The sequence below is a fragment of the Arvicola amphibius genome, chromosome 13 (assembly GCF_903992535.2).
Source record: "Arvicola amphibius chromosome 13, mArvAmp1.2, whole genome shotgun sequence".
NCBI lineage: Eukaryota > Metazoa > Chordata > Mammalia > Rodentia > Cricetidae > Arvicola > Arvicola amphibius.
The window spans coordinates 67,082,534-67,110,030 of record NC_052059.1 but is presented as its reverse complement, the minus strand read 5'-3'; the positions used below and the strand labels follow the sequence as shown (position 1 = coordinate 67,110,030).

Sequence of the window (27,497 nt, the reverse complement as noted above, 5' to 3'; positions counted from 1 at the left end):
CTGGAACTGGTGTACAGGCAGTTGAAAGCTGCCATGTGGGTGCTAAGAATCGAGCCTGGTCTTCTACAAGAGCCACAATGCTCCTAACTACAGAGCCATCTCTCTAGACTATAGTGTTTGTTTTAATTTTAGGAAATTATTTTGTTGCAGTTATCTTTTGGTTGATAGTTTTTTTGAAATGTATGATAGGGTAATTCTATTTTTATATGGTAGACAGTTTTCTATATTTTCCAGCTACTTCATCTTGTTAAACCTTTTAAAAATTTCCCACCCAACTACTTTCAATTTCTCTCAATCTGTTGTATTCTGTGCATAATTAAAATAAAGACTTGAAAACTAATAGTTAAGTGGCATGTACATGATATAAAATATTTAAGGAAGAGATAGCTCAGAGGTTAAGAGCATTGCCAGCTCTTCCAAAGGTCCTGAGTTCAATTCCCGGCAACTACATGGTGGCTCACAACCATCTGTAATGAGGTCTGGTGCCCTCTTCTGGCCAGCATGCATACACACAGACAGACTATTGTATATATAATAAATAAATAAATATTTTAAAAAATACTTAAGGAAGACTCACTGCAGCCTGATGTAGCTTTGGTATATGTCTGAACTCTGCTCTTTTTTAAACTTTTTCAGGAAAAGTTCTTGTCCATGGGAATGCAGGAATCTCCAGAAGGTATGAAGGTAGACAATCTTGGGTCTCTTATGTTTAGTTATGAGTTGTTTTCTAATTGTTTCTCTGTCTTCAGTGCTGCCTTCGTTATTGCATACATCATGGAGACATTCGGGATGAAGTATAGGTAAGTGAGCATACTCAAAGTAGTACTTCACCTCACCTAAATGGACTTAATAGAAATAGTTGGGAATTTACAGCTAAATATTCCTTTTTGAAAAAATATATAGTCATAATTGATTAGACAAAACTGGAAAACTTGTTGAGAATTGATTTGTCTCAGTTTAAAAATTCTTGGTACAAATTTTGTTGTTTATTTTAATTGATGCAATACTAGGTATGATAGAATTAATGCCAGTAATCAAAATACTCAGCAGACTAAAGTAAAAGGATTACTGTAAAGGCAAGCCAAAGCCTGGACTGCACAACCAAGACTACAGATCAAGATTGTGTTTAAGAAAAGAAACTTAAGTCACACTCTTTTATTAAGCAGTGAATGAAAAATTAATTAAAAATTGTCTGTAGCACTCGTTTATAAACCAAGCTGGTATGAAGTACTACTTTTCTTACGAAAGAAAGCTGGAAATCTTGTCCTGTCCTTGTTAATAAGTCTATATCACTTCCAAACTGAAAAGTATTTCTTTATTTGGATTAGAGAAATGGCTGAAGACCTGGTTCAGTACCCAGGTGGCGTCTAGCTGTCTGTTAACAATTTCAGGGGATTAAACACTTTTTTTCTGCCTCCTGCACGCTCCATGCACACATAGATGATATAAACAAAGCTCTCATACACATTTTTTTAAGTAGTTGCCTCTAATAGATTTAAGGAGCATGGAAAACATTGCTTTCAGTTATATACCCATTGATGACCCTACCAGGCTCTGATACATAGTTCCGACTCAGAGTCACACACTAAATTGGTCTGTTGTGTGACAAGACTTTTCCTGTGCAGATGCAATACACACATCTACTTACCTCAGTATGGAGCCCATGACAAGTCAAAGTATGGATATTACCACAGCCCAGCTTGGTGAGCCACTGAATTTTATTGGGGTTACTGACAGAAAAATGGGTGAGGAGTTACTTAAAGAAGAAAAAATGAATCAGACAGCTGCATTGCCAAGCCCACCCCTGCTGTGGATTAATGCTCTTGTACACTGTAAAGATTTGTCACTCATATTGATTTAATAAAACACTGATTGGCCAGTAGACAGGCAGAAGTATAGACGAGACTACCACACTAGGAGAATTCTAGGAAGAGGAAAAGCAGAGACGCAGTTGTCAAAGACAGAGGAAGCAAGATGAGAATGCCTTACTGAGAAAAGGTACCAAGCCATGTGGCTTGGTATGGATATGGCAACTAGGAATAATAGAATAGGACCTTGGTTCTATACACAGGACTCTTTTGAGGCCCTGTAATTAGAATGAGTCCATGTTAAATCCTTTAACAAGGATTCATTGGAAGGCAAATCTGCTGCCAGCATCCGCAGTAATTCCAGCACCAGTAGCGTATATTAAAAGTTGCTGCAGTTAAAAAGCTCATACTTGGATCTTGGGAGCTGGTGGTAGTCCACGGCACCCCTTTTTGATGCTCTTAGCTCTTAGCTGAGTGTCCCTTGGCGCTCAAAGTGTTTACCTTGAAAAAATTAGAGTGTTTAAAGATTAAGGGGGAGGTGTGGAAATTCATTTCAGCCAATAGCAATTTGAATACTAACCCATTAGGGCATGATCTGAGGTACTATAAGCACAGACAGGAAGCAATATTGCTCTCTTGGGTGGTGGTTGGAGAACTGATTGCAGCTCCTAGCACAAACACAGCAGAGGACTGCAATGACTCTCTACCTTGTTGTTAGTGTTACTCAATAAATAAATAACCACCCCCTTTAGCTTGTGGGCTTTCGTGGACTTGCTTACACATGACAATACACCCCAGCCTGGGTGACAGCTCACAAAAGCTGGAAACCTGGAACACACTGTACAGGTTGGAGAATATACTTTACATGTGACTTAGTTCTTGTGTGTAAACCTTTCAGGCAATTTAGTGGTTATCAGCTTCTTCAAGGCAGCTTAGGTTGTCAGAGAGTATCTCTGAGTGTTCTTTACTCTTTGGAGCTAGGGGCTTGTCAGTCTGGTCAGTTTCAGGGACTTCCTGAAGCTATTGAGTTGTTTGCTTTAGCTTCCCTGCAGGAAGGAATGTTTCAACCTTGGAGGAAACTTTACACAACAGGGTCACAACACCAAAAGTGATTAATCCCTGAAAGGGATTGGCAGACTGAAGAGGCAGGGTCCAGAGCTCCAAAGGGGAATGGGGGTGGGTTGATAGGGATGGGCAGGTGATAAGAGGGTGGGGGGGGGGCTTTCACATGTGTGAAATTATCAAAAATAATTGATCAATACAATTTTTAAATATTTGAATACAAGTGTAGATGGAGGCTGTTCGTTTGTTCTTAGTCGCTCAGACCCAAAATAATCACACAGAAACTGTATTATTGCAATACTGTTTGACCAATAGCTTAAGAATATTTCTAGCTAGCTATATCCTAAACTAACCTATCTCCATTAATCTGTGCATCACTACAAGGCGGTGGCCTACTGGCAAAATTTCAGCGGGCTCCACGGAAACTTCTCCCTGACTCTGCCTTCTTTCTCCCAGCATTCAGTTTAGTTTTCCCACCTACGTCTATTCTGCCCTATCACAGGTTAAAGCTGCTTCTTTATTCATTAACCAATAAAAAGCAACACATACAACTTGCCACATCATACAAGTACTTGAAAAAATATTTAACATACATCAATAGACTACATTTGATATTCTTTTTATTTGGAATCTTGTCAGTGATATTCATCATCTCTTGATTCCATTGTGCTTTCTACTAGATGTCACATGACATGAAGCTTTATAATACAAGGCAGTTAATTACTAATTTAATATTTGAACATGTGACAGGTATGCTACATGCACAAAGTGCTTTACACTTCTCTCACCTTCATTGATCTCAAAATCAGCATTATATTATCTATTTTACCAGCAAGAAAACGTGGTGCAAGTTCCCTGTGATAGGTGGTAAGCCTGGGAACTGTGAATTTAGTTGACCCAGCTTCTATCCACAACTTACTACTTCTCTATATTATTAAACTGTATGAATATGATTTCCTACTTTGGCAAAAATTTTAGGTGGTTTTTAATGTTGTAGGTTTTTTTCTGCTGTATTGGGGACTGAACCCCAGGGCCTTGCATAGCTAAGATTCTACAGGGCTCTATCCTCAGCCTTAGGGGAAATTTCAAATAAATTCTTAATGATTAAAAATTTTCTTTCATGAAATACTTTCCTTATATTAATTTTATTTCTGTTTTCAGAGATGCATTTGCTTATGTCCAAGAAAGGAGATTTTGTATTAATCCTAATGCTGGATTTGTCCACCAACTCCAGGTAATAACTCTCTTTAAGGATTAAAATGACCTGTCTATGCATCTTAGGTATAGAATTTATTTCGTAAATACTTGATATTACTATAATTTAACTAAGTTGATGATTCCAGTTTGCATCTTTATTGAAATGTTCTTTTGGTTTGGGTTTTCTGAAATAGTTTCTATTACATAGCCCTGGCTGACCTGGAACCCTCTATGTAAAGTAGACTGGCCTCAAACTTACAGAGATCTGCCTGCCTCTGCCTTCTGAGTATTAGGATTAAAAACATATACCTCTTCACCCAGCCCTTCTTTTCTTAAACTGATCTTGATGACTCGTATCTGTAATCCCAGCACTCAAGACACTTGATGCAAGAAGATTGTCATGAATTCAGGCAAGCTTGGATTGCAGTTGTAGTTACCAAGAAAATGGGTTAAAAGTACATAGTTAAATACAAGGTAGAGGCCAGGTGGTGGTGGCCCATACCTTTAGTCCCAGCTCTTGGGAGACAGAGGCAGGCAGATCTCTGTGTTTGAACCCAGCCTGGTCTACAGAGCAAATTCCAGAATAGCCAGGACTACACAGAGAAGGACTGGGGAGATGACTTACTAGGTTGAGGTACTTTATAGCAAAGAACCAAATTGTCCTGCCCTTCACACACACATCAAATGTGTTTCTTTCCCCAGTAAGTCAATTTAAATGAATGACTGAATGCAAATAAAAAATATATACAAGATAGAAACTATGGTGATTTCCCCTCCCCCCAGTTTTACAGTCCTGAAAACTTCAAAATTAAAGAAAGTCACTACATACTAAGTATATGAGCACATTTTTCTGTTGTTTTTTTTTTTTTTTTGATGCCTTGTACAAAAACATTCATTTTACAGTATATTTTTGTACTTGAAAAAGTAGGGTATAATATGATAAATAAAATGACAATTTAGCATTGTGTAAGAATCAGATGTAAAATTAAGTCCTTTTAATAATAAATCTTGAAGAAACCAAGTGTAGTGTCATATACTATAATTTCATTTAGGAAGGAGAGACAGGTATATTGAATAAATACGTTTAAAATAATAACATCGAGCATATTTCTGTAATGCCGTCATTGGTCACAGAATGTTTCTATGCATAATGGGCCGCACATACAATGGTGGTCTCATGTGACTACAGTGGAGCTGAAGGTATCTTATTACATAATGGCTTTGGAGTCATGATACCATTTCAGTGCAGTGTGTTACTTTTGTGTGTGTGTGTATGGATGTTTTGTCTGTTTGGGTGTCTTTGTAGCAGGTATGTGCCTGTTGTCCTTGGATGCCTTGGGACTGAGTGAGAGATGGTTGTGAGCCACCATATTGGTGCTAAGAACTGAACCCTCAGAAGGAACAGGCAGAACTCCTAATCACTAAGCATCTCTCCAACCCCTACAACTTGGTACTCTTGGGTTTGTTGTGATGCTGGTAGAAAACTTCCTGCCATAGTTGACACTCTAGTGGAGGAATGCTTTCTTATGAGAAGGTCATTCTGGCTAATATCTTCAGTGAAGACTATAGAGAAAATTGAAGGCAACTGCCAGAAGGAAGTAGACCATTTTAAAGGATGTATTAAGAGAAGTCAAGAGAGGATAATACTGGGAGCTAGTGAGATGCTTTAGTGAGTAAAGGCACTTGCCAAAGACCTAATCCTGATCCTGGGAATTCCTGTAAAAAGAACCAGCTCCACACATTTGTACTCTATCCTCCATGTGTGTGCTGTAGCAGGCATGTTCCCATATGCATATACATGCAAACAAGAATAATAAAAAAGATTGTGTAACATGAACGGGGCCTGCTTGTTGGGGTTTCTGTCCCGCCTAGTACCCCACAGCCAGCAAGCCCCAAAGAAAATCACACAGAGATCTCTATAAGTTATAAAGCTGATTGGCCCATTAGCTCAGGCTAGTTACTAGCTCTTGTAGCTTATATTAACCCATTATTCTCATATATTTTTGCCATATGGCTGGGTACCTTTTTCAGCTGGTAGGTCACATACTGCTTCCTCGGTGGTCTGCACAGGACTGGGAAGAATCAACTTCCTCTTTCCCAGAATTCTCCTGTTCTCATTGCATTGTTTCTACTTCCTGTCTGGTTTTCCCGCCTCTACTTCCTGCCTGGCCAATCAGTGTTTATTTAAAACATGATTGACAGAATACAGACAATTCTCCCACACCAACATTGGCTTAAACAAAAGTGGTAGTGGAGGAAAATAGATCAAGGTTTATTTGAAAGTGTTGATAGCTTGGTAGGACGTGTTACTTGATGGATATAGGTTCTGAGAGGGGTGGGGATAAAGATGAATCTCTGTTACCTGATGGATATAGGTTCTGAGGGGGTAGAGATAAAGATGAATCATTGTTACCTGATGGATATAGGTTCAGGGGTGGGGAGATGTTTTGAGGCTCCTCTACCATTTGTACTAAGTTTAACATGGAATTAGACCATTATAGCTAATGCTCCAGCGGCAGAAGATATATCTGTCTGGCAATGGGCTATTGGCACTACTTAATTTCTAATTATCAGTAATTGACAGTTACCAGATAAGGATTGTGAACCTTCATTCCTTTTGTGAGACTATGGTACCAGTCTTTTGGCTGTAACCTAAGAAAACAAATATCCACCTAATCATTGTTTTGGGTATTCAAGAATATAAATGTATATCTGAACTAATTAAAATCTTCTTATTAGGAGTATGAAGCCATCTACCTAGCAAAATTAACAATACAGATGATGTCACCACTCCAGATAGAAAGATCCTTATCTGTTCATTCTGGTACCACAGGTAAGGGTGTTTTCTTTTTCAGAAAATTGAAGGGTAATGGTGGGGGAAGTAGTACTACTGGGCAATCTAAGTTCTTTAGAAACTTGAATAAAATTTCAGAAGGATTAGCTTTCTAGTAATAAACAATGATGATAAACCTTTGATGTTCATAAACTATAATTCATAGCCAATTACAGTAACCATTTGAAGATCACTTGGTTTAACTTTCTGTTAAGTTGTATATAAAACTATATTTCAAATTCAATAGTGTAGCTAATGTGAGCTACCTCAATTTCCCACTACTATTTTGAGTTTTTGTTGTTTTTAAGCTTTATTTTATGTATATGAGTGGTTTGCCTGTATATATATATATATGTATATATACATACATACATACATATATACATATATATATATATATATACATACATATATTCACCATGTACATGACTGGTTTCTGAAGAGATAAGAAGGTGGCAGCAGATCTCTGAAACTTGAGGTATAGGTGGATATAAGCCACCAAGTAAATACTAGGAACCAAACCTAGGTCGTCTGCAAGTAGCCAGTGTTCTTAACTGCTGAGCCATCCCTCCCCTGCAATGGTTGTTTTGAGACTGGGTCAGTGTAGCACTGACTGTCCCAGAACTGGCTATGTAGACCAGGCTGACCTGAAACTTACCTGGTGAAATGGCTCAGTGGATTAAAGTGCTTGCTTCTGGAGGCAGGAGACATGACTCAGGTTAAGAGCACTGGCTGCCCTTCCAGAGGTCCTGAGTTTGATTTCCAGCAACTGCATGATGGCTCATAACCATCTATAGTGGAATCTAATACCCTCTTCTGGAATAAAGGCATACAAGGTGTACATGCAGATAGAGCATTCATATACAAAATAAATAAATAAATAAATCTTTAAAGGAAAAAAAGGAGCTTGCTACTGAAGTCGACAACCTGTCTAGTCTCCTGAACCTATATGCTATAGGTGAGAACTGCCTCTACCTTCCAAGTGATTGAATTAAAGTTGAAAGCCACTGTACCCAACTCCTACTTTGATCTCTCCTCTAGTTTTAGAATAACTCAAATCCACTTATTTCTTACTTAACAGTCTAAGCAAACTCTCAAATTTTAATCTTTACCAATTTCTTGGCACTCATTTGTAGCTAACTGTTCTTGTTGAGCTGGCATTTAAGCACAAGTCCAGAACACACCTTTCAGGCCTGATGTTCTTTCTTGGGCCCTGCTTCCCAGTTATCTTTGACTCTTTAATCTTGACCCTCTCTCTAATCACTGTTTAAACACTGTAATATTTGTCAGAATCTTTAAAGCACACTTCCTTCTAAATAGTACTTTAAAGGCTAGTTAGGGCAACACAAGCCTTTTGCTAGATTATCCTGGTATATTCTGTACATTGTGCTCAAATTTATTTTCTTATTTGTAATGATGTTTTTATTTTGGCAAAGACTTCATTGACTATTCTTACAGAAGTGTAGATGGGGAAATCCAAAATGAGCATGCCAGTTTAAGAGAACCCTAATGGTTCTCATGCAGAGCCACAGCCAGCCAAGGTAGTAAATGTGTAGTAAAAACCCTTCTGACTTCTCAGTTTGTCTCATTGCTCATCTTGTGTCTACACTCCAAAAAACTAAATGGATGGTCTTCTGCGGTGTTTTTCTTACTACAATGCATAAGATTCCTCTTCCCTGGTCTCACACATAGCTTAGACACCATCTCCTCAGATGAGGCAGGGTAAGAGCACTCTTCTCCAACCCCCAGGCGTAGAGTCCTGGAGAAATGCTTTACTTTGCCTGTTTTAGCCTTAGGCGTTGCTTTCCACTTTGACTGTGTTGATACTATATTTGCATCTTTACTGATCTTCTAGAGAAGAATAACTTGTTTAGAACTTGCAATCTAAATTATGACTTAGCACAATTCTAAATCCATGCTGTTTAGTCACAGAATACAGCTAGCTTCTGGCTTAACTGTTCCTTCAGGTTCCCCTTCATAAGACTCCTTTTTGAATGTATCTACAGGCATGTAGAGAATTCTGATTCTTTGTGGGATGTTTTTGTAAAATTGACTCTGGTGTAGGGAATAAATCAGAACTTTTAATCTGCTATATACTGTCCTTGCTCTTATCCCATAGGTCTGGATGATAAAAAGCCACAGCTTTAACAAAGTATTTTCAACTGATCTTCATACAGCAGCTCTATGAACAGAAAAACTATATCTAAAAATCATAGAAACAAACTGACCTAATAGATGTGGTGTCCTATGACATGTTAATGTTGCCTAAAAAGCATAAAGTTTGGTGGTAACCAGATTTAATGTACCACTGACTCTTGAAATGTTTTACTTTTCATGCTATTTTAAAACTGTTTATTATGTGCAATACCTGATACTGTTACTAAAGTAACTTTACTTCATGATACAACAAAAAAATTTACTAAAGTTTGCTATAAATTCAAGCATGAAATTTTTGTAATACTTATGTATAAATTCACGTAGTGGAAGAATATATTTTGGCTCCCTGTAGTATCTGAACATGAGTTTATGTAAGTTTTCACTTTATATCACTCAGGTAGTCTGAAGAGAACACATGAAGAGGAGGAGGATTTTGGAAACATGCAAGTGGCAGCTGCACAGAACGGCTGACTCTGAGCACTGTCACACAAATGTGAATGTGTCACAACGGATGTGAATTTTTGTTTAGAAAGGAGGAGATCCTAGTGATGATAATGTAAAGTGGTAAAAACACAAGTAGTTTCTTTTCAATTATATGTTGCTTCCAGACATGTTTCTCTGCAACTTGTTGAGCAACACTTTAAGATGTTGGACTTCTACAGTAGATGGCGCTGGTGGGTGATGGGTTTGCTTTAAAATAACAAAACAAAAAAAAAAACACTTTATGGTTTTATTGTAAACCAAGAATTTAGGACTTGCAAAAAGGTATTATTGCAATAATGCACTTTTCATACTTGAAGTTTATTTGTATGATATAAAGTTATTACTTTAAACAAAATGCAAGTTAGGGGGATTTGTTTATAATTTTTGGATAATTTATAACAAACAAATTTCCTAGTGTTTCCTAAAAGCTCATTTTGTGTTATATATATTACATTTAAGTAATTTTACAGTTAAATTTTCTGATGGAGCCTCTTACAGAAACAGTAACAAAATGTAGAACTCTTTCACATTTTTAAATATAATTCAGCCACTTAATTACCATTTTTTTTAACTTCTTGGTCCCTTATTTTTAAATCATGATTTTAGCCAACTATCCTACTTTACTAATTTATCTAATTAACACTTCCTTTCCAATTGCCTTCCTTATTGTAAACAAGAAAAAAAGTTGTAATGATGAAAGAGGTCTTACTTATTCAAAATTAAGGATAGTGTTATATTTCCACCTGCTGTTTTTCTTTTTGCTGTTTAAGCCAAATGTTGACTTGGTCTTTACAGAGTTGCCTAGCCCTTTTCACTTTTGTCCAAGATGGTTCAAAGTAGACTTTTAAGAAACCAAACCAATGTAGCACTGTTTCTTCAGTATGAACCCCAAAGAAAAGTGCCTTGCATCAACCAATTAAATCCTCGTGACCTCTAAATTAGATAGCAGTATAAAGCTATGAACATTTTTTGTAATTTTTTTTTTTGTTTTTAAACCATAAACTAAACTAAATCTGTGAAGCTTGAAGAAAGTAAATTATTTGGAATAATATGAGACATTTACTTCATTTCATGTTGTCTTGCTTCTGTGAGGTTCTTAAGTTGACTGCTTTGAAAATTCATTGGATAAAGCAGTTCGTGGGTGGCTTCAGGGTTTTGTAAATTACTGTTTTAATTTGTTCTTAAATTAGTTCAAATTTACCCCATAATTTGCAAAGTCACTTTATGGCTCTTTAGTTTTCCATGTTTTTATCTATTTGTATAAAAGTTGTTCTACAAAAAAAAAATTTGCTATTTTAAGTGTGATGTGCAGAAGAGAGAAGTGTTTTAACCTTCTGTTTGATGACTTTAGGGTAGCACAAACACAGCTCCTTTGTAGCTCACAGTCCGCTCTCAAGGTGCTTTACTGTTGGGAATGATGTCTACATTTCCAGGGTACCATGAGGCATGGTGTGAGATAGCGTGTTACTTACTTTCTTTGCTCTCCATCTTATGGTGTAACAGTACAGAGAAGGCTCTGTCCTGCACAGTAGGAGCTGAATGTAAACCAGAAGTACTATTAACTAGACTTAATTTCTCTTTGGATTTCGCATTCCACCCTAAAACCAGCATTGTGATCCACTGTTCTCTTGTGTCACTGATATGGCGGGCTAGTGGAGTCAGGAGTATTATTGGGTGTTCAAAATTCCTGTGTACACATCATCACTGGAAAAAGTCAATAGAGATCTCTCAGTCAACTCAATCTATGGTTCATTGAACAGAAATTGTGCGTCAAGTAATCTCCATAAAAATGATTTTTCCAACATGAGACATTTGAAATAATTTTTTTAAGTTTCATAAAAATACATATTCTAGCCGGGTGGTGGTGGCACACGCCTTTAATCCCAGCACTTGGGAGGCAGAGGCAGGCGGATCTCTGTGAGTTCGAGGCCAGCCTGGTCTACAAGAGCTAGTTCCAGGACAGGCTCTAAAACTACAGTGAAACCCTGTCTCAAAAAACCAAAAAAAAAAAAAAAAAAAAAAAAACATATTCTATCTCTTTAAGAGTTTGGCCAGAATTACAGAATAGGTTATTGATGGTCATTTATAGCTGGTAATTTGTCATTTTTCTAACCAGTCATTTTTATGTTCTCACATAAAGTGCCTATCCAGCACGATACACTGGAGACAGTCTCAGACATTATAGACTGCTATCACGTTGAGCACAGTTGATGTGAACAAATGAGGTTTGTTCTTTCATAAGAAGCCTGCAGTCACTGTATTTACTAAGTAGGTCTTAGGTTCCATTTCCAGTGATGTTTTGTAACAGTCAGCTATGATAAACTTAACCAATCATGTCTTATTCTCTAGACAAACTGAATGATACATGAATCATGAATGTTCACCCAGTTTCAACATAAATGTGTAATCTGGGTTCAGAATTAAGATTTTTTATCAAAACATAGGGAACTTCATTATTTCCCTTTTTGAAAGTTTTGAGACAGATACTGAACTTTGGAGTGGGGTGTCTTATTTTAACTGGTTCATGTTAATTTCTTGTCCATTAGATGTTGACTTGTACCAACTCTGTAGTAGGAATGTTCAAGTGTGATAGCATTGCTACCAACTTTGAATCACTTGTAGAACAGAATATTCATTTGTAAGGGTATGGGGTTGTGCTTAATCTCAGTCTAGAAGTAATGTCAGAAATGCTAAGCATGTCCTTTGTAAGAAAACTTAAGGTTCCTAATTGTTTAATTACTATAATTCAAATTAATTAGAAGTATTTAAGTGCAATCTTGAATTATGAAGTTGAGATGTATATATTAGGATCTCAACTTGATGTAAAGTAAATGAGCAGTTACCTGACGGATTTTTTTTTTTTAAATAACTGGTTTAATCCATAATCCTAAAGCATAGCTTCACTTCAGTATTTACATTATTTTTGTCCATTCAACAACACTCCAATAAGGAAATGATAGGAAATAGCTGAGACTTACTCAAGGATTTTATTTTTTTTTAATTAGGAAGATAAGTTTCTAGAGTCTTGAGTGCTGGATATTCTTTGTCTTTCCCATTCATGGCAGCTAAAACAAAACAAAAAAAATCACTCAAAATATTCAGGTTTACATGTTAAGCTCTCTTACAGGGAGCGGCCATACCTCACAGTTCAAAGTGTTTTCTCAATCAGTCATATGATACTGACATGTAATTGCAATTTACTATGCAGCAAAAAATGATTCAAGAAGAATAACATAGTGTCTAGTTACCTCTGTATAGGCAATTGCTTACGTTACTTTGCTTTTAACATTTGTACTCAGATAAAATGCTTCTGTATGTATAGGAATGTCACAGATGCAAGATGCTGCTAGCCTGGGCACAAAGTATTAAAATTATTTTGTGAAGACTGGTGGTTGTATTTAAAGTGCTGTGCTATTGTACCTCAACAAATGATTGAGAAGCTCCCTCATACTTAGGCCTTGAAACGTCTTAGCCTTCTGGGTAAAAGTAGCTCAGCTTTACTCCCACAAATTAAGAAGTGTGAGTGAACATTTAATATTGAAACTGTTGGTGACACAATGCAACTGTTTCTGTAAAGGGGGATTTAAGAGAAGCCTTCAAAACTCCATGGTATTATTGAAACACTAACATAAATGGTTTTACCTCAGAGTCTAATGGTAAGATACAGAATACGGTATTCAGTTTTCACTTGGGGGCAGGCTTATTTAACATGGGTAAAACTTCATGAAAACTATTTTCACTAGTGATATAGGTCACTTAGTTTACTGAATCAACTGTCAGGTAAAACCTGTCCCTCTACATTTCTATTCTGGAAAGTCAACTAGTAATTAGAGGGAAATCCAAATCCAATGGAAATAACTCCAAAATACATAAAACTACGCTGTTATACGCCATTTCTTAACCTCAAAGACTCCAGCCTATTTTGGCGATGCATGCCTGTAATACAAGCTCTTGGAACATGCATGGAAGTTCAAGGTTCTTTCTTATATTACATAGTGAGTTTCTGCTAGCCTGGATTACAGGTTGCCCTGTCTCAACAAACAAAAACACAAGATTCTAATGAGAGACTATTCATATAAACAAGTTTAATGTAAATAACATGGAATACAAAAAAGATTAGAACCATTGTTAATAAAGTGTCTAATTCTACCTTTAAAAATCATTAAAATAAATAAAACAGGACAATTATCAGAATAATAATACCATCATATAAATAGAAAAGCTACTTTTTTTTAAGGATGGAACAAAGACAGACAGTACCACTTTTTTTTTTTTTTTGGCAGCTCAAAAGCTTCAGATGCCCATGATATGGAAACCAGGTGAAAGTACCAGGTGAAAGAGCTGCTCACCCACTAATGAAAGAACCCTGGGTCTCTAGACTTGCCCTTGGATAATTCTAACATCACTTAACAGACAAGACAGGTGGTGCAGTGTCTGCACAGAACTATATACCAACACTTAGTAAAATAAACTCTTATACCTTGTCCAAGTTGTGTGGAGTCTTAGAATCAACAATGTTTAGATGATCTAGTTATAACAATAGATGTGTCCAACTCCCTATAATGTGAGAAATGATGCACCCTTAAGTGTATTTAGGTATATGAGGCAAAAATAATTTTATGTGATAAAAGCCTTATTCAATATATATACATATATTTAAAAATGAGCAGCACAGAGCAGATACAACTCTTTACTACCCATACTCTTGACTACTTCAGAAATGAAGACAAACTTTAGAAAAATACAATGCAAGAAAAGATTCAAGTTGAAAATATATTCCTTTGGTTAAAAATCATCCCCTTTATGATCATTTGTATTCCTTGAACGCAGAGCAGTCCCAGCAGCCACAGGCATGCTCTTGTGTCACTACTACAGTTGCTTCCAGTCTAGAAGGAATGGAGCTCACTGGGCTGCAGCAACAGAAATGAACGGAAAAGCCCTGGAGCATTATCTTCACGGTGTTCTTTACTTTAGGTACCTCCGACACATGTAATTTTCTTCAGACACTGTATAACCAAACTTTTGGTAGAAGCCAACGTTTTGTGGTAGACATTCAAGGGTGATCTTGTAACAGTTCAGCTTCTTGCTTAGCAAAGTCAGAGTTGATAATAACCTGAAATTTTGAAAAGGGAAGTGTGGGAGACAGTATTAACCAAAATGGGCCTTGATGGTGATACAGATTAGTGTTAGACAAATAAAAGTATTTATTCAGCATTCCCTTACATATACAAAGTTGATAAGCATTTAAATTCCAGAAGCATTTTTATTTTATTTCAAACACAGTTTCTAGCCTATTAATAACTAGCTCAGCCGATAGCTCTTTTTTTATTATGGGAGGAGGGGTACAAGTACAGCATGAATGGAAGTCAGAAAAGGACAATTTAGTGTTTTCTCCTGTAGATGGGCTCTGGGCATCCAACTCAGGCTTATCCTGCAAGTGCAGTCACCCTCTCACCCATCTTGCCAGCTTCTAAACCTTTTTTTTTTATTATTATTAATAAAGTGTAACAATTTATGAGGTGCTGAAGAGATGATTTTCCAGAGGACTGGGGTTTAGTTCCCAGTACCCATACAGCTGCTAACTGTATCCACTTGCAGGTGATCTGTTACCCTCTTCTGGCTTCCTGACCTCTACAGGCATCAGACATGCAAGTGATTGACAGACATATCCAGGCAAAATACCTATATACATAAAATTATTTACAAAAAATCACACAAAGGCTACAGAGCTGGCTTAGCATTAAGTTAAGAACATTGGCTGCTCCTGGACCTGACTTCTGATTTGATTCCCAGTACCCACATGGTAGCTCACAATCATTTGTTACTCTTGTCTCAGGGCATCTGAGGGCACCAGGAACACATGTGGTATGGAGATATATATGCAGGTCAAATACCCACTCAAGTAAAATAATTTTTTAAAAAAGAATTTACGTATGAGCCTAGGTATAGTGAGTGGAACACACTTGTAATCTCATTGTTTGAGAGCCATGACCTGCATTATTTTTATGAAAGGCCTCAAGCTGGCTGTGGTGGCACACCCAAAGGTGAAATAAAGTAGGAAGGTGTGAAATTGAAGGTCATCATTTTCTATAGCAACATGAGACCATAAGTCAAAAGACAAACCCCAAAATACCTTTGTTTCAGGGGCTGAAGATGTAGCTCAGTGATGAGGGTTGCCTAGCATGCAGAAAGCCCTGAGTTCCCATCTAACACTGTAAAAGGTTGTACATTAAGGTACCTTTGTTCTAGGTCTACTTCAACTATACACTTGCTATGTTCACATAAAATGAGTAATAGCTATAGTCTTGAGTTATATAGCCTTGGCTGGACATGGGCATGCCACCATGCCAAGCTTCTTTAATCATTTTAAAAGCTGCTTTTTAATGACAGTGTAAATTAGATAAACTCAAGATTGGTCTGAATAATATTGTAGGCATACTATTCAGAAACCATCTTACAAAGCCCAAGGAATCAAAATCTTGCATTAATATACGATCTAAGCTGGGCTGTGGGGTGCACACCTTTAATCTTAGCACACAGTAGGCAGAGGCAGGTGGATCACTGAGTTCAGGCTAGCCTGGTCTACAACAGGGCTACACAGAGTAACCCTGGTCCCAAAAACTGAAAAGGAAGAAAGAAAGTGATCTAGCTGCTCTAAGAGATTAAAAACTCCAAAGGTGCTAACTAAAGGGTTTTCTCCTGTATATTTACAGATCCTGTCATACAGCCCAAGCTAGCCTTGAACTTGATGTGGTCTTCCTGACTCAGCTTCCTGTGTGCCAATTTTATAGCTAGATACCACCAGCACATCTGCCTTATATGTTTTAATAATTATCATTTTTGAAAAACAAAACTTTCTAAGACTTTAGTTAAATGGTTTAGAGGAATAGTAAATGCTGATATGTAGCACAAATTCTAGTTGATCTTAGTAAAACTTAGAGTCAGATATTAGGGGGTGAAAGCTGAGAGATCAGAAAAGCAGAGTAGACAGCCACTCTACCAATGCTCATACTGAAGGGGCAATCCTGTCTCTATGAATCCTCAGACTAAATCCTCAAGATTGCATCTGAGCTCCTGTCTCCTCCCACATATTCCTCTCCGTCCAGCCATATCCCTTCCCATCCCCACCTCCTTAGTGCTGGGATTGAAGGCATGTGACTCCCATATACTTGGATTAAAGGTGTGAGCCAACATTGCCTGGCTGTTGCTCTTTGATACTGGATCAGTCTACTATAGCCCAGGGAGGCCTTGAACTCAAAGAGATCCTTCTGCCTCGGCCTCCCAAGTGCTGGGATTAAAGGTGTGTGCCACCACTGCCTTGCTTCTATGGCTAACTAGTGGCTTAGCTCTGCACTCCGATCTTCAGCCAAGCTTTATTTATTAGATTACAAACAAAATATTACTATACTGATACATACAGTCAAGTATTACAAATACCTAGAATACTATCTGATACATACTTGAGAAGACTCAGATTATATTTAAAGGGAGATTCTGCTTATAACTTGGCTATAAACCTATACAAATATTAAACATTTCCTTTGATTTTAATCTGACATAGGCACTGGGTACTCACTGTAATTTGTAACTACTCATGTCTAAGAATGCTAGTATTAAAAATTAAAGAGGTTACTTTTTATAAGCCAACACTGTTTTCCACTACTCCGGAGGCTGAGGCAGGAGGGTCACAAGTTCATAGCCAGACTGAACTTAATGAGACACTTGTCTCAAAAAGAAGAAAGCTAGGCAAGGAACACACCTTTAATCCTGGCACACCTTTAGTATCAGCACTAGAGAGGCAGAGGCAGAGGCAGGCAAATCTCTGAGTTAGAGACTAACCTGGTCTACAGAGCGAATTCCAGGACAACCAAGGCTACACAGAGAAACCCTATCTTGAAAAAACAAAACAGTGTAGAGGGGGTGCTACTAGCGACAATGCAATTCAGTTCTTGTTACTCTTGGTATACTCTATTGAGTATGTTTTCAATTCTCAAACTCTGGGGTGAAACTAATAACACTCTTTAATTTTTCATTAAACTCAGTCTAAGACACAGAGTGAGAATGAGTTCAGAATAAACGAAGATCAGAAATAATCAAGAAAACCTTATGAAATAAGTTTCTTGGCAAGAGACCAAACTGGGACAGGCCATCCAGTTTGCCAGGGTCATGTGTACTTACAGTTTGCCGAGCTGCTTCCCTCTGCATGCATCACTAACAACGACGTCTTCTACTCTCCCTCTCTGCAAACAACCACAGTTGGACAAGATGAGCCTTCAGCCTGTTTTCCACTAAGCTAGCAAGTAAGAGTTACAATTCCAGTCTTTATTATAGCTCCAATCTCAATCACCATAATGTTATCTTGCCATAAAGATAGTATATTCAGCTTGTTGCTTAATAACAATTTACCAATTTCAAGTGCAGAAACCAAAACCAATAACTTACAGAGTGCTTTATTTTTTTGTTTTTGTTTTGGGGGACAGGGTTTCTCTGCAGCTCCGGCTGTCCTAGAACTCACCAGGCTGGCCTTGTCTCCCAAGTGCTGGGACTAAAGGTGTGCACCTTCACATTTCTAAATGTTTCTAAATGACCCTTTTTTCTACATTCAGAGAGAGAGTATGAGTCAGTGTGTGAGAGTGTGTATGTGGGGGGGGGCATCTGTGGAGGTCAGACTACAACTTATAATTGTTGTCTCCTTCCACCATGTGGGTCTCAGGGATGGAACCTTGGGTGGTTAGGATCAATGGCAAGTACCTTTACCCCTTGAACCATTTCACTGGCTCATCTATCTGATTGGATTGTAACTCATAAAAACATCAGAAAAGTGTCTTCTACTAAAGAATTCCAGCAATGAAAAATTATGGAAAAACTGATTTTGCTAATGAAGCTTCCAAGTCGGTTTCCTTAGAAATCATCTGTGCATTTTACTCATAGACATTAATGTGAGCACATACCTTAGCACATGAATGGATAAATTTATGTTCTATTATCAGAGTTGCTGTTGCAACAATTTGTCCTAGGGTGACATCTTCCACAACTGTAACATAGTAATCCCCAGACTTCTTCATATGCTCAAAAGATTCTGTGGAAATGTCAAAAAAATCTGTTAGATAGTGGACATTCTATTTTATTAAATTCAAGAAAAATGCCAGGCTTGTCTGACTTCATCTTTAAATATTAAAGCTGTTTTCCCACGGGGCTTTAGTTTCCACTTTTTTTTTTTTAAAGACAAAGCAAGTGAAATAGACTGAACATGAGATATTTATTTATTTGTTTGTATGTTTATAGAGACAGGGTGTCACCATGTGGCTCTGGCTATTCTAAAGCTCACTGTGTAGATCAGACTGGTTTCAAAGAAGAGACCTATCTGCCTGCCTCTGCCTCCCAAGCTCTGGGATTAAAAGTGAACACCACTACACCTGGCTAGTTTAAACTTATAAAAGTACTTTTATTTATTTAAAATGCCAAGGAGCAGAAATACCAGCAATCAGCACTGAGTGGTCCATACATTTAAAGTCAGCTGTCGTTAGAGCATGGAGACACACACATAATCTGCTAGCAAAGTTAAGACTCGGGGATATTTTAGATGAACAACACTGTATGGCAGATAAATTGTACATGTTGCCGTCTCTGTGACTAATTAAAATGTCAGTATCTGCCAATTTAATTTATATTTATTTAAAACAAACACTCAAAGATTCAAGGAACAAAACTGCAGGGTTTTACAAGAGCCTTTTATATCCACGATCCATACATAGTCTTGGCTTCAAAATATTTTGACTAAACAGTTTTCCATTTATTTTTCCAATGTTTCATGATTAAATATTTGTTCTTTTAGAAACAGGATCTTTGTTTGCTTTGAAAGCACCTTACAAAGATGACACAGATACGTCCCCACTTAAGCAGTTTTTCCGAAGTTGTACAACAAGTGGAAGCAAAGCTGTGTTCCCACAAATAATGTTTAGCACTTTAAACTGCTGGAAAACGACAGTTCTCATCTAACATGTATGTATGCAAACCCAAAGTTTGTTTGTTTTTTGGTTTTGTTTTTGTTTTTCAAGACAGGGTTTCTCTTTAGCTTTGGAGCCTGTCCTGGAACTCACTCTGTAAACCAGGCTGGCCTCGAACTCACAGAGATCTGCCTGCCTCTGCTTCCTGAGGACTGAGATTAAAGGCGTGCGCCACCACTGCCCAGCTAAGCCCAGAACTTTAAAAGTTTAATTTGATAATGAAATTTCTGTGTTTAACATAATCACATGGAAGGAGATAACTACAATAAAAGGAAAATAAAGTGGTCCCCTCGTAATTACTTTTGCATTCTATAAATGAGGATGGCTAGTTCATAACCTTCAGCTCTTTGAATGACTGGGCACTGGACCGCATGCTAACCATTCAGACAAGGTACGCTGTGGTACTTACTCATGAACTGCTCAGGGCTGACGACGCCAGTCTCTGTCAACTGACCCAGTACCTTAAAAAAACCTAGTTTTAAAACATTTCAAGTCAAGAGAAAAGTAAAAGAAAGATTAAAATATGAAAAGAAGCAAAATGTTCGCTGGGTGGGTTAAAGGAAATTACTTTTTCAAAACACCATAATCATGTTTCCATTATAATCTTAATCAAATTTTGTTGATTAAACCTGCAAATTTCCCACAGATCTGTTGTGTCACGTACATAGCACTGAAAGACATTTTCGTACTAGCACCTATTTTTTTTAGAATCAGAATAGCAAATAACAACCTTCAACAATATCTACCTGCATAAAACTAGAATTGTGCGACCTTAATATCAATAATTACAGAACCTGCATATACACTGTTCATTGCTATTTGTTTTTTTTAAAAGGGATACTGCATTTTCCCAAATACTTAAAGTGCAAGATTCTCACCTCCACCACATATCACTTGTAAGCTAAAGTGCAGCTAATAGAACACTGTTGAGACAACTTTATAAATTTCTAATTGTAGTATTGTACTAATGCTAATATAGCTGGGGCACAGTGGCGCACGCCTTTAATCCCAGCACTCAGGAGGCAGAGGGAGGCGGATCTCTCTGAGTTCAAGGCCAGCCTAGTCTACAAAGAGTTCTAGAACAGCCAGGACTATACAGACCCAGTCTTTAAAAAAACAAAACAAAACAAAACAAAAACACTAATGATAATGCTAAAAGTACATTTAAAACTTTGAGTCTTAATTTTTCTACATGCGGTAATTCTGACCGAAGTTATTTTCTTCAAATACCCATGAAGAAGAAAATAGTGAGGTAAAATGTTATTTATTACCAAAGTTCCAGAAAATTATTTTGGTTAATTTAGATATTAAAGAATTAGGGACTGGAGAGATAGCTCAGGGGTTGAGAGCACTGGCTGTTCTTCCAAAGGACCCAGGTTCAATTCCCAGTGCTTGCATAGCACTTCACAACTGTAACTCAAGTCCCAGGGGACCTTGACACTCTGACAGACATAAATGCAGGCAAAATACTGATGCACATATAAATAAATAAATCTTTAAAAAAATTAATTGTCCTTCAATTTGTCCAAGGAATGTTATTTCTGACTGTCTAGCTTCTTGGAGAAAAACTCTTACATGTGTTTATACATTATAACTTCATTTTTGTTTTTGAGATATCTTTTTGTATTTAGTTATTTTAAATACATCATAATATCTGGCCTCCGTGATACATACCTATTACAAGTGAGTGCTCAAGTCATTTTAAGTACAAAATCAAGTACTGTTCTTTTAATTTTTTTTAAGATCTTATTTATTAAGTAGACAGTATTCTGCCTGCATGTATGCCTGCTGGCCAGAAGAGGGCATCAGATCCCATTATAGATGGTTGTGAACCACCGAGTGGATGCTGAGAATTGATCTCCGAACCTCTGGAAGTGCTCTTAACCTCTGAGCCATCTCTCCAGCCCCTCAAGTACTGTACTAAGCATCATGCTTATGAAAAACGCATCAATTTCTAGTCAGGTTTTGCAAAAAGTTGGGGCGATACCTTTATTCAAGTCTGCAGTACAAAGAGGCCTCAAAACCAAGCCTTCTCCAGGATTCTTTGGAGAAATGGCTGGAGAAAATGTGGCTGTATTCTGACTCCAGTCCACTTCTTCAAGCAGACTTGGGTCAAACATAGGCGTTTCATCGGGTTTCATCTTTCCAGTAAAATCTAAAATAAAATTTCAAATGTTAAGAGGCTTTATTAGTTAAAAAAAAGTGCTTGATAATTTCATCACATAAATGATTTTTATAACACTATATGAGCTGTTTTACTTTAGCTACCTAGAATTGACAACAATTTTACTATCAGATGGAAAATGGATTGCCATTAGGGGTGAAAACAATGGATGAAATCAAAAACAAAACTTTAAAACTCCATTTTCCAGAAGGTCCCTGAAGACATTTTATCCTGTGGGCTGGTGCTACTAGTGTGGTGGTTCTCAACCTGTGGGGCACAGGCAGGGGCTGTCAAATGACCGATTATAGGGACCACATACCAGACATCCTGCATACCAGGGATTTCCATTATGGTAACAGCGAAATTACAGCTATGAAGTTCCAACAAAGATAATTCTATAGGTGGGTATCCCCACAACACAAGGAACTGAATTAAAGATTCCAGCATCAGGGAGTGTGAGAACCACTGCTCTCTAGTAGAACACCGACATCTTGTGGACCCTTGTGTTTGTACAACTGCAATCTTGCATCTTAGTGCTAGGCTCCCCGTTATTCGGCATCTCCATCAATAAAGACTCACTTGAGCATGTGACCTGTTTGTTTTATATGAACCACAAAAAACATAACTGGGAATTATTCAAATTACTTCATTATTCTCTGTGTTCTTAGCCATGACAGACACTGGGTGTCTGCATTTTGTTTTCATGACAGCTTTCTTTTAAAAAGCCTGTGTTAGCTGCTTCTAAACAGGTTAAGACTAACCAGTGGGTTTTTGTTTTGTTTTTCTCATGCTATGCAACAGACATAGTGGTGCATGCTTGTAATACCAGAACTTCAGGCACTGAAAGAAGGGTTTTAGGCCAGTCTGGGTACACTGTGGGTACTGCCTCAAAACACACATGACCAATGTGATAGTGAAACTCTATCTAAGGAAAAAAAATTATGAAGTTATAATAAATTTAACCAGTTACTAGTTTCAGTTTCCTGTACATTTAACTAGATGGTCCTATTCTGTGAATAATCACAGATACGTAATATTAATTTGGTGAGTACTTTATAATTAATTCTTAAATAAGCAATAAAAGATGTATCCTGATTTATCCCTAGGATAAATAAACAAACCAGGAAGTAGACAGAAACTTGCTCCTGGGCAAACAGAAATAATAAGGCAGAGACGGCAGCACAGGTTAATGTTCGCTGTATCCACCAGTGAGCCCTGCAACTGATTCTACATGTTTACCACAGTTACACCACTGATTCTGCTCCACAGTAGGATGTCTGTCATCCTGTCAACTACTAGACCAGTGCATCTGAATCCCCGCACCCCGCTGTCAACTACTAGACCAGTGCATCTGAATCCCGCACCCCGTTGTACTGGAGTTAGAACAGCACTTGCAATCTCTAGTTTGGAAATGAGAATTTCAGACTAATCAAATGTATAAAAGCATTCTTGATAGAAATAACCCATTGTCCAGGCACCAAGAAATGACTATCGTGTTCTTTTAATATGCTGTTTACAAAACAAGCAGCTACATTTGGGTTCACTTGAACTCTCCTCAACTAGTAAAATCCTGTGGCAGCCAGAGAAGGGGAAGATGTTGGGAAAGGGAAGGCAAGATGTGATTGACACCAGATTCCCTGGAGAATTTTAAAGAACTAAATGGGTTATTAATAATTGATTTCCAGATGGGCGGTGGTGGCACACACTTTTAATCCCAGTATTTAGGGACAAGGTCAGCCTGATTTACAGAGTGAGTTCCAGAACAGTTGGAGATACACAGAGAAACCCTGACTTGAAAAATCAAAAATAAATAAATGATTGATTTCCAAAAGAAATGCCTTAAAGGCTCCCAGATAAAAGCTATACGCTCACTGAACTGCACAGCTGAAGCTCAGTCTCATCACAATGTAAAACCTGCAGCTCCCAGGTACCTGAACTCGTGGCAACTCTTAGGTCTGCCCAGGGAAGGCATGCAAGCTGTGCCCCCAACCCCTGTGGGGCGTGGCCTCACTCTGTAGTTCTGCCCCTTCCTCCCTTTATCCCTTGCTAAACTGGTTCATCAGGCATGCTGAAAACGCCAAAGGTCAGAGCTCAAGGAGCAAGTAAAAAAAGGTTACTTGTGATTGGCAGGGTAATTTCTAGCCACATTCTGCTGATCAGCCACCCGTGTCCAAAGGCAGTGGGTGAGAAAGCACATTAACTACACGGAAGCCACATAAATGATGGAGGAGGAGAACTAAACAGCACAACACCATCACCACTTCCTAGGAAGAGGGATTCACGGTGTAGCTTAGGTTGCCCTCCCACTGTGTTGTATGTGTGTTGGGTACACGTGCACACATATGCCTTTGAGTGTGGAGGCCCCATGTTGACATCAGGTGTCCGCAATCACTTCCACTGTATATACTGAAACCAGTTCTCTCCCAAACCCTGAACCCACTCTTTAGGTTGGTGTGAACAGCCAGTTTACTCACAGGATCTGCCTCCTGATGCTGCAAGCACTAGCCCTCCCTACTTCCTCACATGGGTTCTAGCAATCAGTCAGAACTCTGGTCCTCAATCTTGCACTGCAAACGATTTACCCTCCCAGCCACCTCCCTGGCCTACCTCCCACTCTTGATTCTGCTTCCATGTTCCCCATGCTGAGACTACAGCAGTGTCCTACCATGCCGGACTCCTTCCTAGCACCCATTACTAAACAGATGAGGACAGTCACTGGTCCAATTAAACACAAGATCTAAGTAATAGTCAAACTCCTTTTAAAACAGGATTTTAAAAAAACCTCAAACAGGAAAAAGCCTATCTTCCTAGTCATAAAGATATGATTCATGCCTCATTACAAGCTAATAAAAATTCAGATGAGGTGGCAAACACCTGTGATCCGGTGCTAGGAAGGCTGGGTCATGAACAATGGAATTCAAGGCCAGCAGGGCTATCACAATGACACCTGTCTCAAAAACAAAAACAAAACACACACACATATAAAAACTAATAAGGATTGGAAAATTCTTTTTAAAGTTGATTTTTAAAAAGCCATACACCAAACTTCATTTATAATAGTTACTGAGGTTTTTTGTTTTGTTTTCTCCCAAATTGAGTATTTTTTTAGAGACAATTTCAAGTTTGGCTTCCCAGCCTCTGAATGAGATTGGATACATACATACATACATACATACACACACACACACACCATACACACACACAAACACACACATATCCCCACACCAGTGCACTGGGTAGGGCAAATTTTAGGTTAGCCCCAGCTACATAATACCTTCATTGTTTAGAGGTCAATCACCAGCTAACTAAAGTTTGGTTCTATGAATAGGAATATACAAAATGTAAATAACTCACAGCACTGGCCCACCAACCTGCTTGTTTACCTGCTAAATTAGCATTCAAGGACAAGGCGTGAGGATTGCCTTGGCTGTAGTGCAGCAAACCTCTAGTCAACGAAGAATGACGACACAAGAAAAAAAGACTGCCACACTTCCCCAAGTGACATCACAAAAGCCATACACCAAACTTCATTTATAATAGTATCGAGGTTTTTGTTGTGTTCTTTTTCACCCAACTGAACTTGACGATTTCAAGTTTGGCTTCCCAGCCTCTGAATGAGATTGGATACAAATGGGGAGCAGTTGCTCCTAGGAAAACAAAAGGGAGCAACAAGTAGTGAACACTGAAGACCAAGATCTACAGATTTCTAAATATGATCTACAACCCTATCAAAATTCCTGTGATAGGTGACAGGCAGGTAACCTTCACTCTTCAATGTTTGAAGTATTTCTCCAATCTAGTTGGATAGTTGGAGCATAGCTTTCCCAAGACTAGCCTAAAGGTGCCTGTGATGAGGGTCTTCCGGTTGTCCCTCTAAGCTCTACAACAGAAAACAGACGACAATCTTTGCATCACGGTATCTGCTTCTACGTGGTCTACCTTATCTACGAATTCTGCCTTAAAATACCTCAATTTCCTGAGACCCATTCTTGGATTAATTAAGGGGTGATTATCCCAACAAAACAAATCCCCACTTATTTTTACATTAACAAATTTTGTGTTTGCCTTTCACAAACATTAGTTCCTACACATAACAGAAATCACACAGCGTTTGTAGGGGTACAAATCCCAGATCCCCCATCCCAGGCTTCAGACAGTCTGAGCAGGTGGGGTTCTTCAGAGCCGGAGCGTGTCTTCAGCAGCTCTGACCGCTGGACCAGTAAAGGGGACCCCAGTGTTAAGCGCCCTCTCAGAGCAAAGGCTGCAGACAGGGCGAGGACTATCCCCAAGTCCCATGCCACTGACAGTCCGGTTCCTAGGCCATCCAGGACCCTGCCTGGCCGGAGCGCGGGCCACCATGCTTAGGCGCCGGGCTCCTGGGCAGGGGCGTCTCGGCCTCAGCGGTCTGCAGCCTCAAGGCGGTCCCAAGCCCGCCCTTTCTCCCGTCTGAGCCCCGGGTCGCCTCACCACACCGAAGCGATCCACACTCCCCTCCAGGCGCGTCAGTCTCCCGGCCGGTCACAGCGCCGCATCCGGATCCGGCTGCAGCGCCAGCCCCACCCCCTCCCTTACCACCCCCCACCGCGCCGCAGCCGTAACGGCCGGGCCAAACGTGGCAGGACCGGCGCCTCCGCCCTGCCCCGCCCCGCCCTCACGCACGGGCTGCGCGCGCGGAGGCCGAGCCACGCACACCATTCCCGGGCTCCGGGGGCGCGGGGAGAGGCGGGGCTACGGGAGGGGCGGGGCTACGGGGCTCCTTGGCGACTCTGAGGTGCGTCACCAGTTTACCTTCTAGGCGCGGGCCCTAGCTAGGTGCAAGACTGTGCCACTCACTCCTTACCTGAAATAAATTCAAAGGAGTTTAAGCAGCTTATTGCGATGCTCCCTCCCTGTAGGTTCCTTTGATTCTCAGAGCCCTAAGGCTCCTGCCTCATTAGTCCCCTCTGTCCTCTGTCCTCTCCCTTCACATGCAGTCCGTTAATCAGGACTTCGGTTGCTTACTGGGGATCACGGCCTCTGATGCCCAAATGCCTGACACAGGGCTCTTGTCTTCTAGAAACTTGAGTTGGGGCCCCTCATCCTCCCCCGTCTGTGCTGTTCTTTCATTTCTCCATAGCTTTTTTTTTCTGAGACAGAGTCTCTCCACATTTCGATGACTGTCCAGAGGAGGCTGGGCTAGGTCTCCTGTGCCTCCCAAATGCTGGCTTAAACGTGTGTGCCACCATGCCTGGTGAGCATAGTGGGCCCCGCAAGTACAGCACTTCATCATCTCAGGAGCATTTCAGCTCGCTCTGGGGAAGAAGTGGCGCTGGGTTCTCCAGACAGTAACGGGCAGATGCGGAGGCCAGGCCTCTGTAGAAATCACCTTAACAGTGCGCCGTACCCAGAGCGCTTGGCCTGTAATGTCAGTAGTGGGGAAACTGAGAAATACGGCTTATGAGAAGAAGGACAACCCTTCTGTGGGCTCCCACCTCTGAAGTGTTTTTCCTAAGTACCATTTGACCGTGAGGAAGCAGAGATTTGGAGCCCCTAACTGCTTTAGAAAGTCACACAAGTGGTAGCTCTTGTTAAAATTAGAAGGTATTTATTTATTCTCAAGGCATAGGTTCAAAAGGCAACGGATTATCAACAAGAGTTGTATTGTCTCTCATTTTGAGATTTAAATTTAAAGGTTTTGTTGTGGTTGTTGTTGTTGTTGCCAAGATTACCCTCGGCTACCTGTGCCCTGACTAAAAGCAAACAAGCACCTGGTATCGTGACTCAGACTTTTAATTCCAGCACTAGAG

General features: G+C 39.2%; 2 protein-coding genes across 7 annotated transcripts in view; one reads left to right on the top strand and one right to left on the bottom strand.

The window, feature by feature from the left end:
* Positions 1 to 11,421, top strand: part of Styx (serine/threonine/tyrosine interacting protein) — a 34,740-nt gene extending 23,319 nt beyond the window's left edge. The window contains exons 7-11 of the mRNA XM_038310592.2: positions 637 to 676; positions 750 to 800; positions 4,032 to 4,104; positions 6,807 to 6,900; positions 9,455 to 11,421. Of these exons, the coding sequence (XP_038166520.1) occupies positions 637 to 676; positions 750 to 800; positions 4,032 to 4,104; positions 6,807 to 6,900; positions 9,455 to 9,528 (332 nt within the window). The 3' untranslated portion in view covers positions 9,529 to 11,421. The remainder of the gene's footprint in view (positions 1 to 636; positions 677 to 749; positions 801 to 4,031; positions 4,105 to 6,806; positions 6,901 to 9,454) is intronic.
* A 1,083-nt stretch (positions 11,422 to 12,504) lies between these two features.
* On the bottom strand, positions 12,505 to 26,331 carry Gnpnat1 (glucosamine-phosphate N-acetyltransferase 1). 6 transcript variants are annotated; one of them, XM_038309878.1, is made up of 9 exons: positions 26,179 to 26,278; positions 25,095 to 25,358; positions 24,586 to 24,658; positions 21,535 to 21,702; positions 19,957 to 20,019; positions 18,492 to 18,619; positions 17,719 to 17,780; positions 14,519 to 14,653; positions 12,505 to 12,605 (listed from the first exon to the last, which is right to left on the bottom strand). In XM_038309878.1, exons 4-9 carry the CDS (start codon positions 21,686 to 21,688, stop codon positions 12,542 to 12,544), a joined length of 606 nt encoding a protein of 201 aa, XP_038165806.1. In that variant the 5' UTR covers positions 21,689 to 21,702; positions 24,586 to 24,658; positions 25,095 to 25,358; positions 26,179 to 26,278; the 3' UTR covers positions 12,505 to 12,541. The 6 variants fall into 6 exon arrangements, with proteins under 6 accessions (XP_038165806.1, XP_038165805.1, XP_038165804.1 ...); XM_038309877.1 differs by lacking the exon at positions 24,586 to 24,658; XM_038309876.1 differs by lacking the exons at positions 24,586 to 24,658; positions 25,095 to 25,358 and having other exon boundaries at positions 26,179 to 26,331.
* Positions 26,332 to 27,497: the final 1,166 nt, after the last annotated feature.

Excerpts from the sequence above, each read along its gene's own strand:
- Gnpnat1 (XM_038309876.1), bottom strand. The coding sequence starts at position 21,688 with ATGAAACCCGATGAAACGCCTATGTTTGACCCAAGTCTGCTTGAAGAA. Across the intron at positions 20,020-21,534 it reads TACTGCAGACTTGAATAAAG|GTTTTTTTAAGGTACTGGGT; the intron begins GTATCGCCCCAA and ends TTTTAAAACTAG. Across the intron at positions 14,654-17,718 it reads GGGAAGCAGCTCGGCAAACT|GTTATTATCAACTCTGACTT; the intron begins GTAAGTACACAT and ends TCAAAATTTCAG.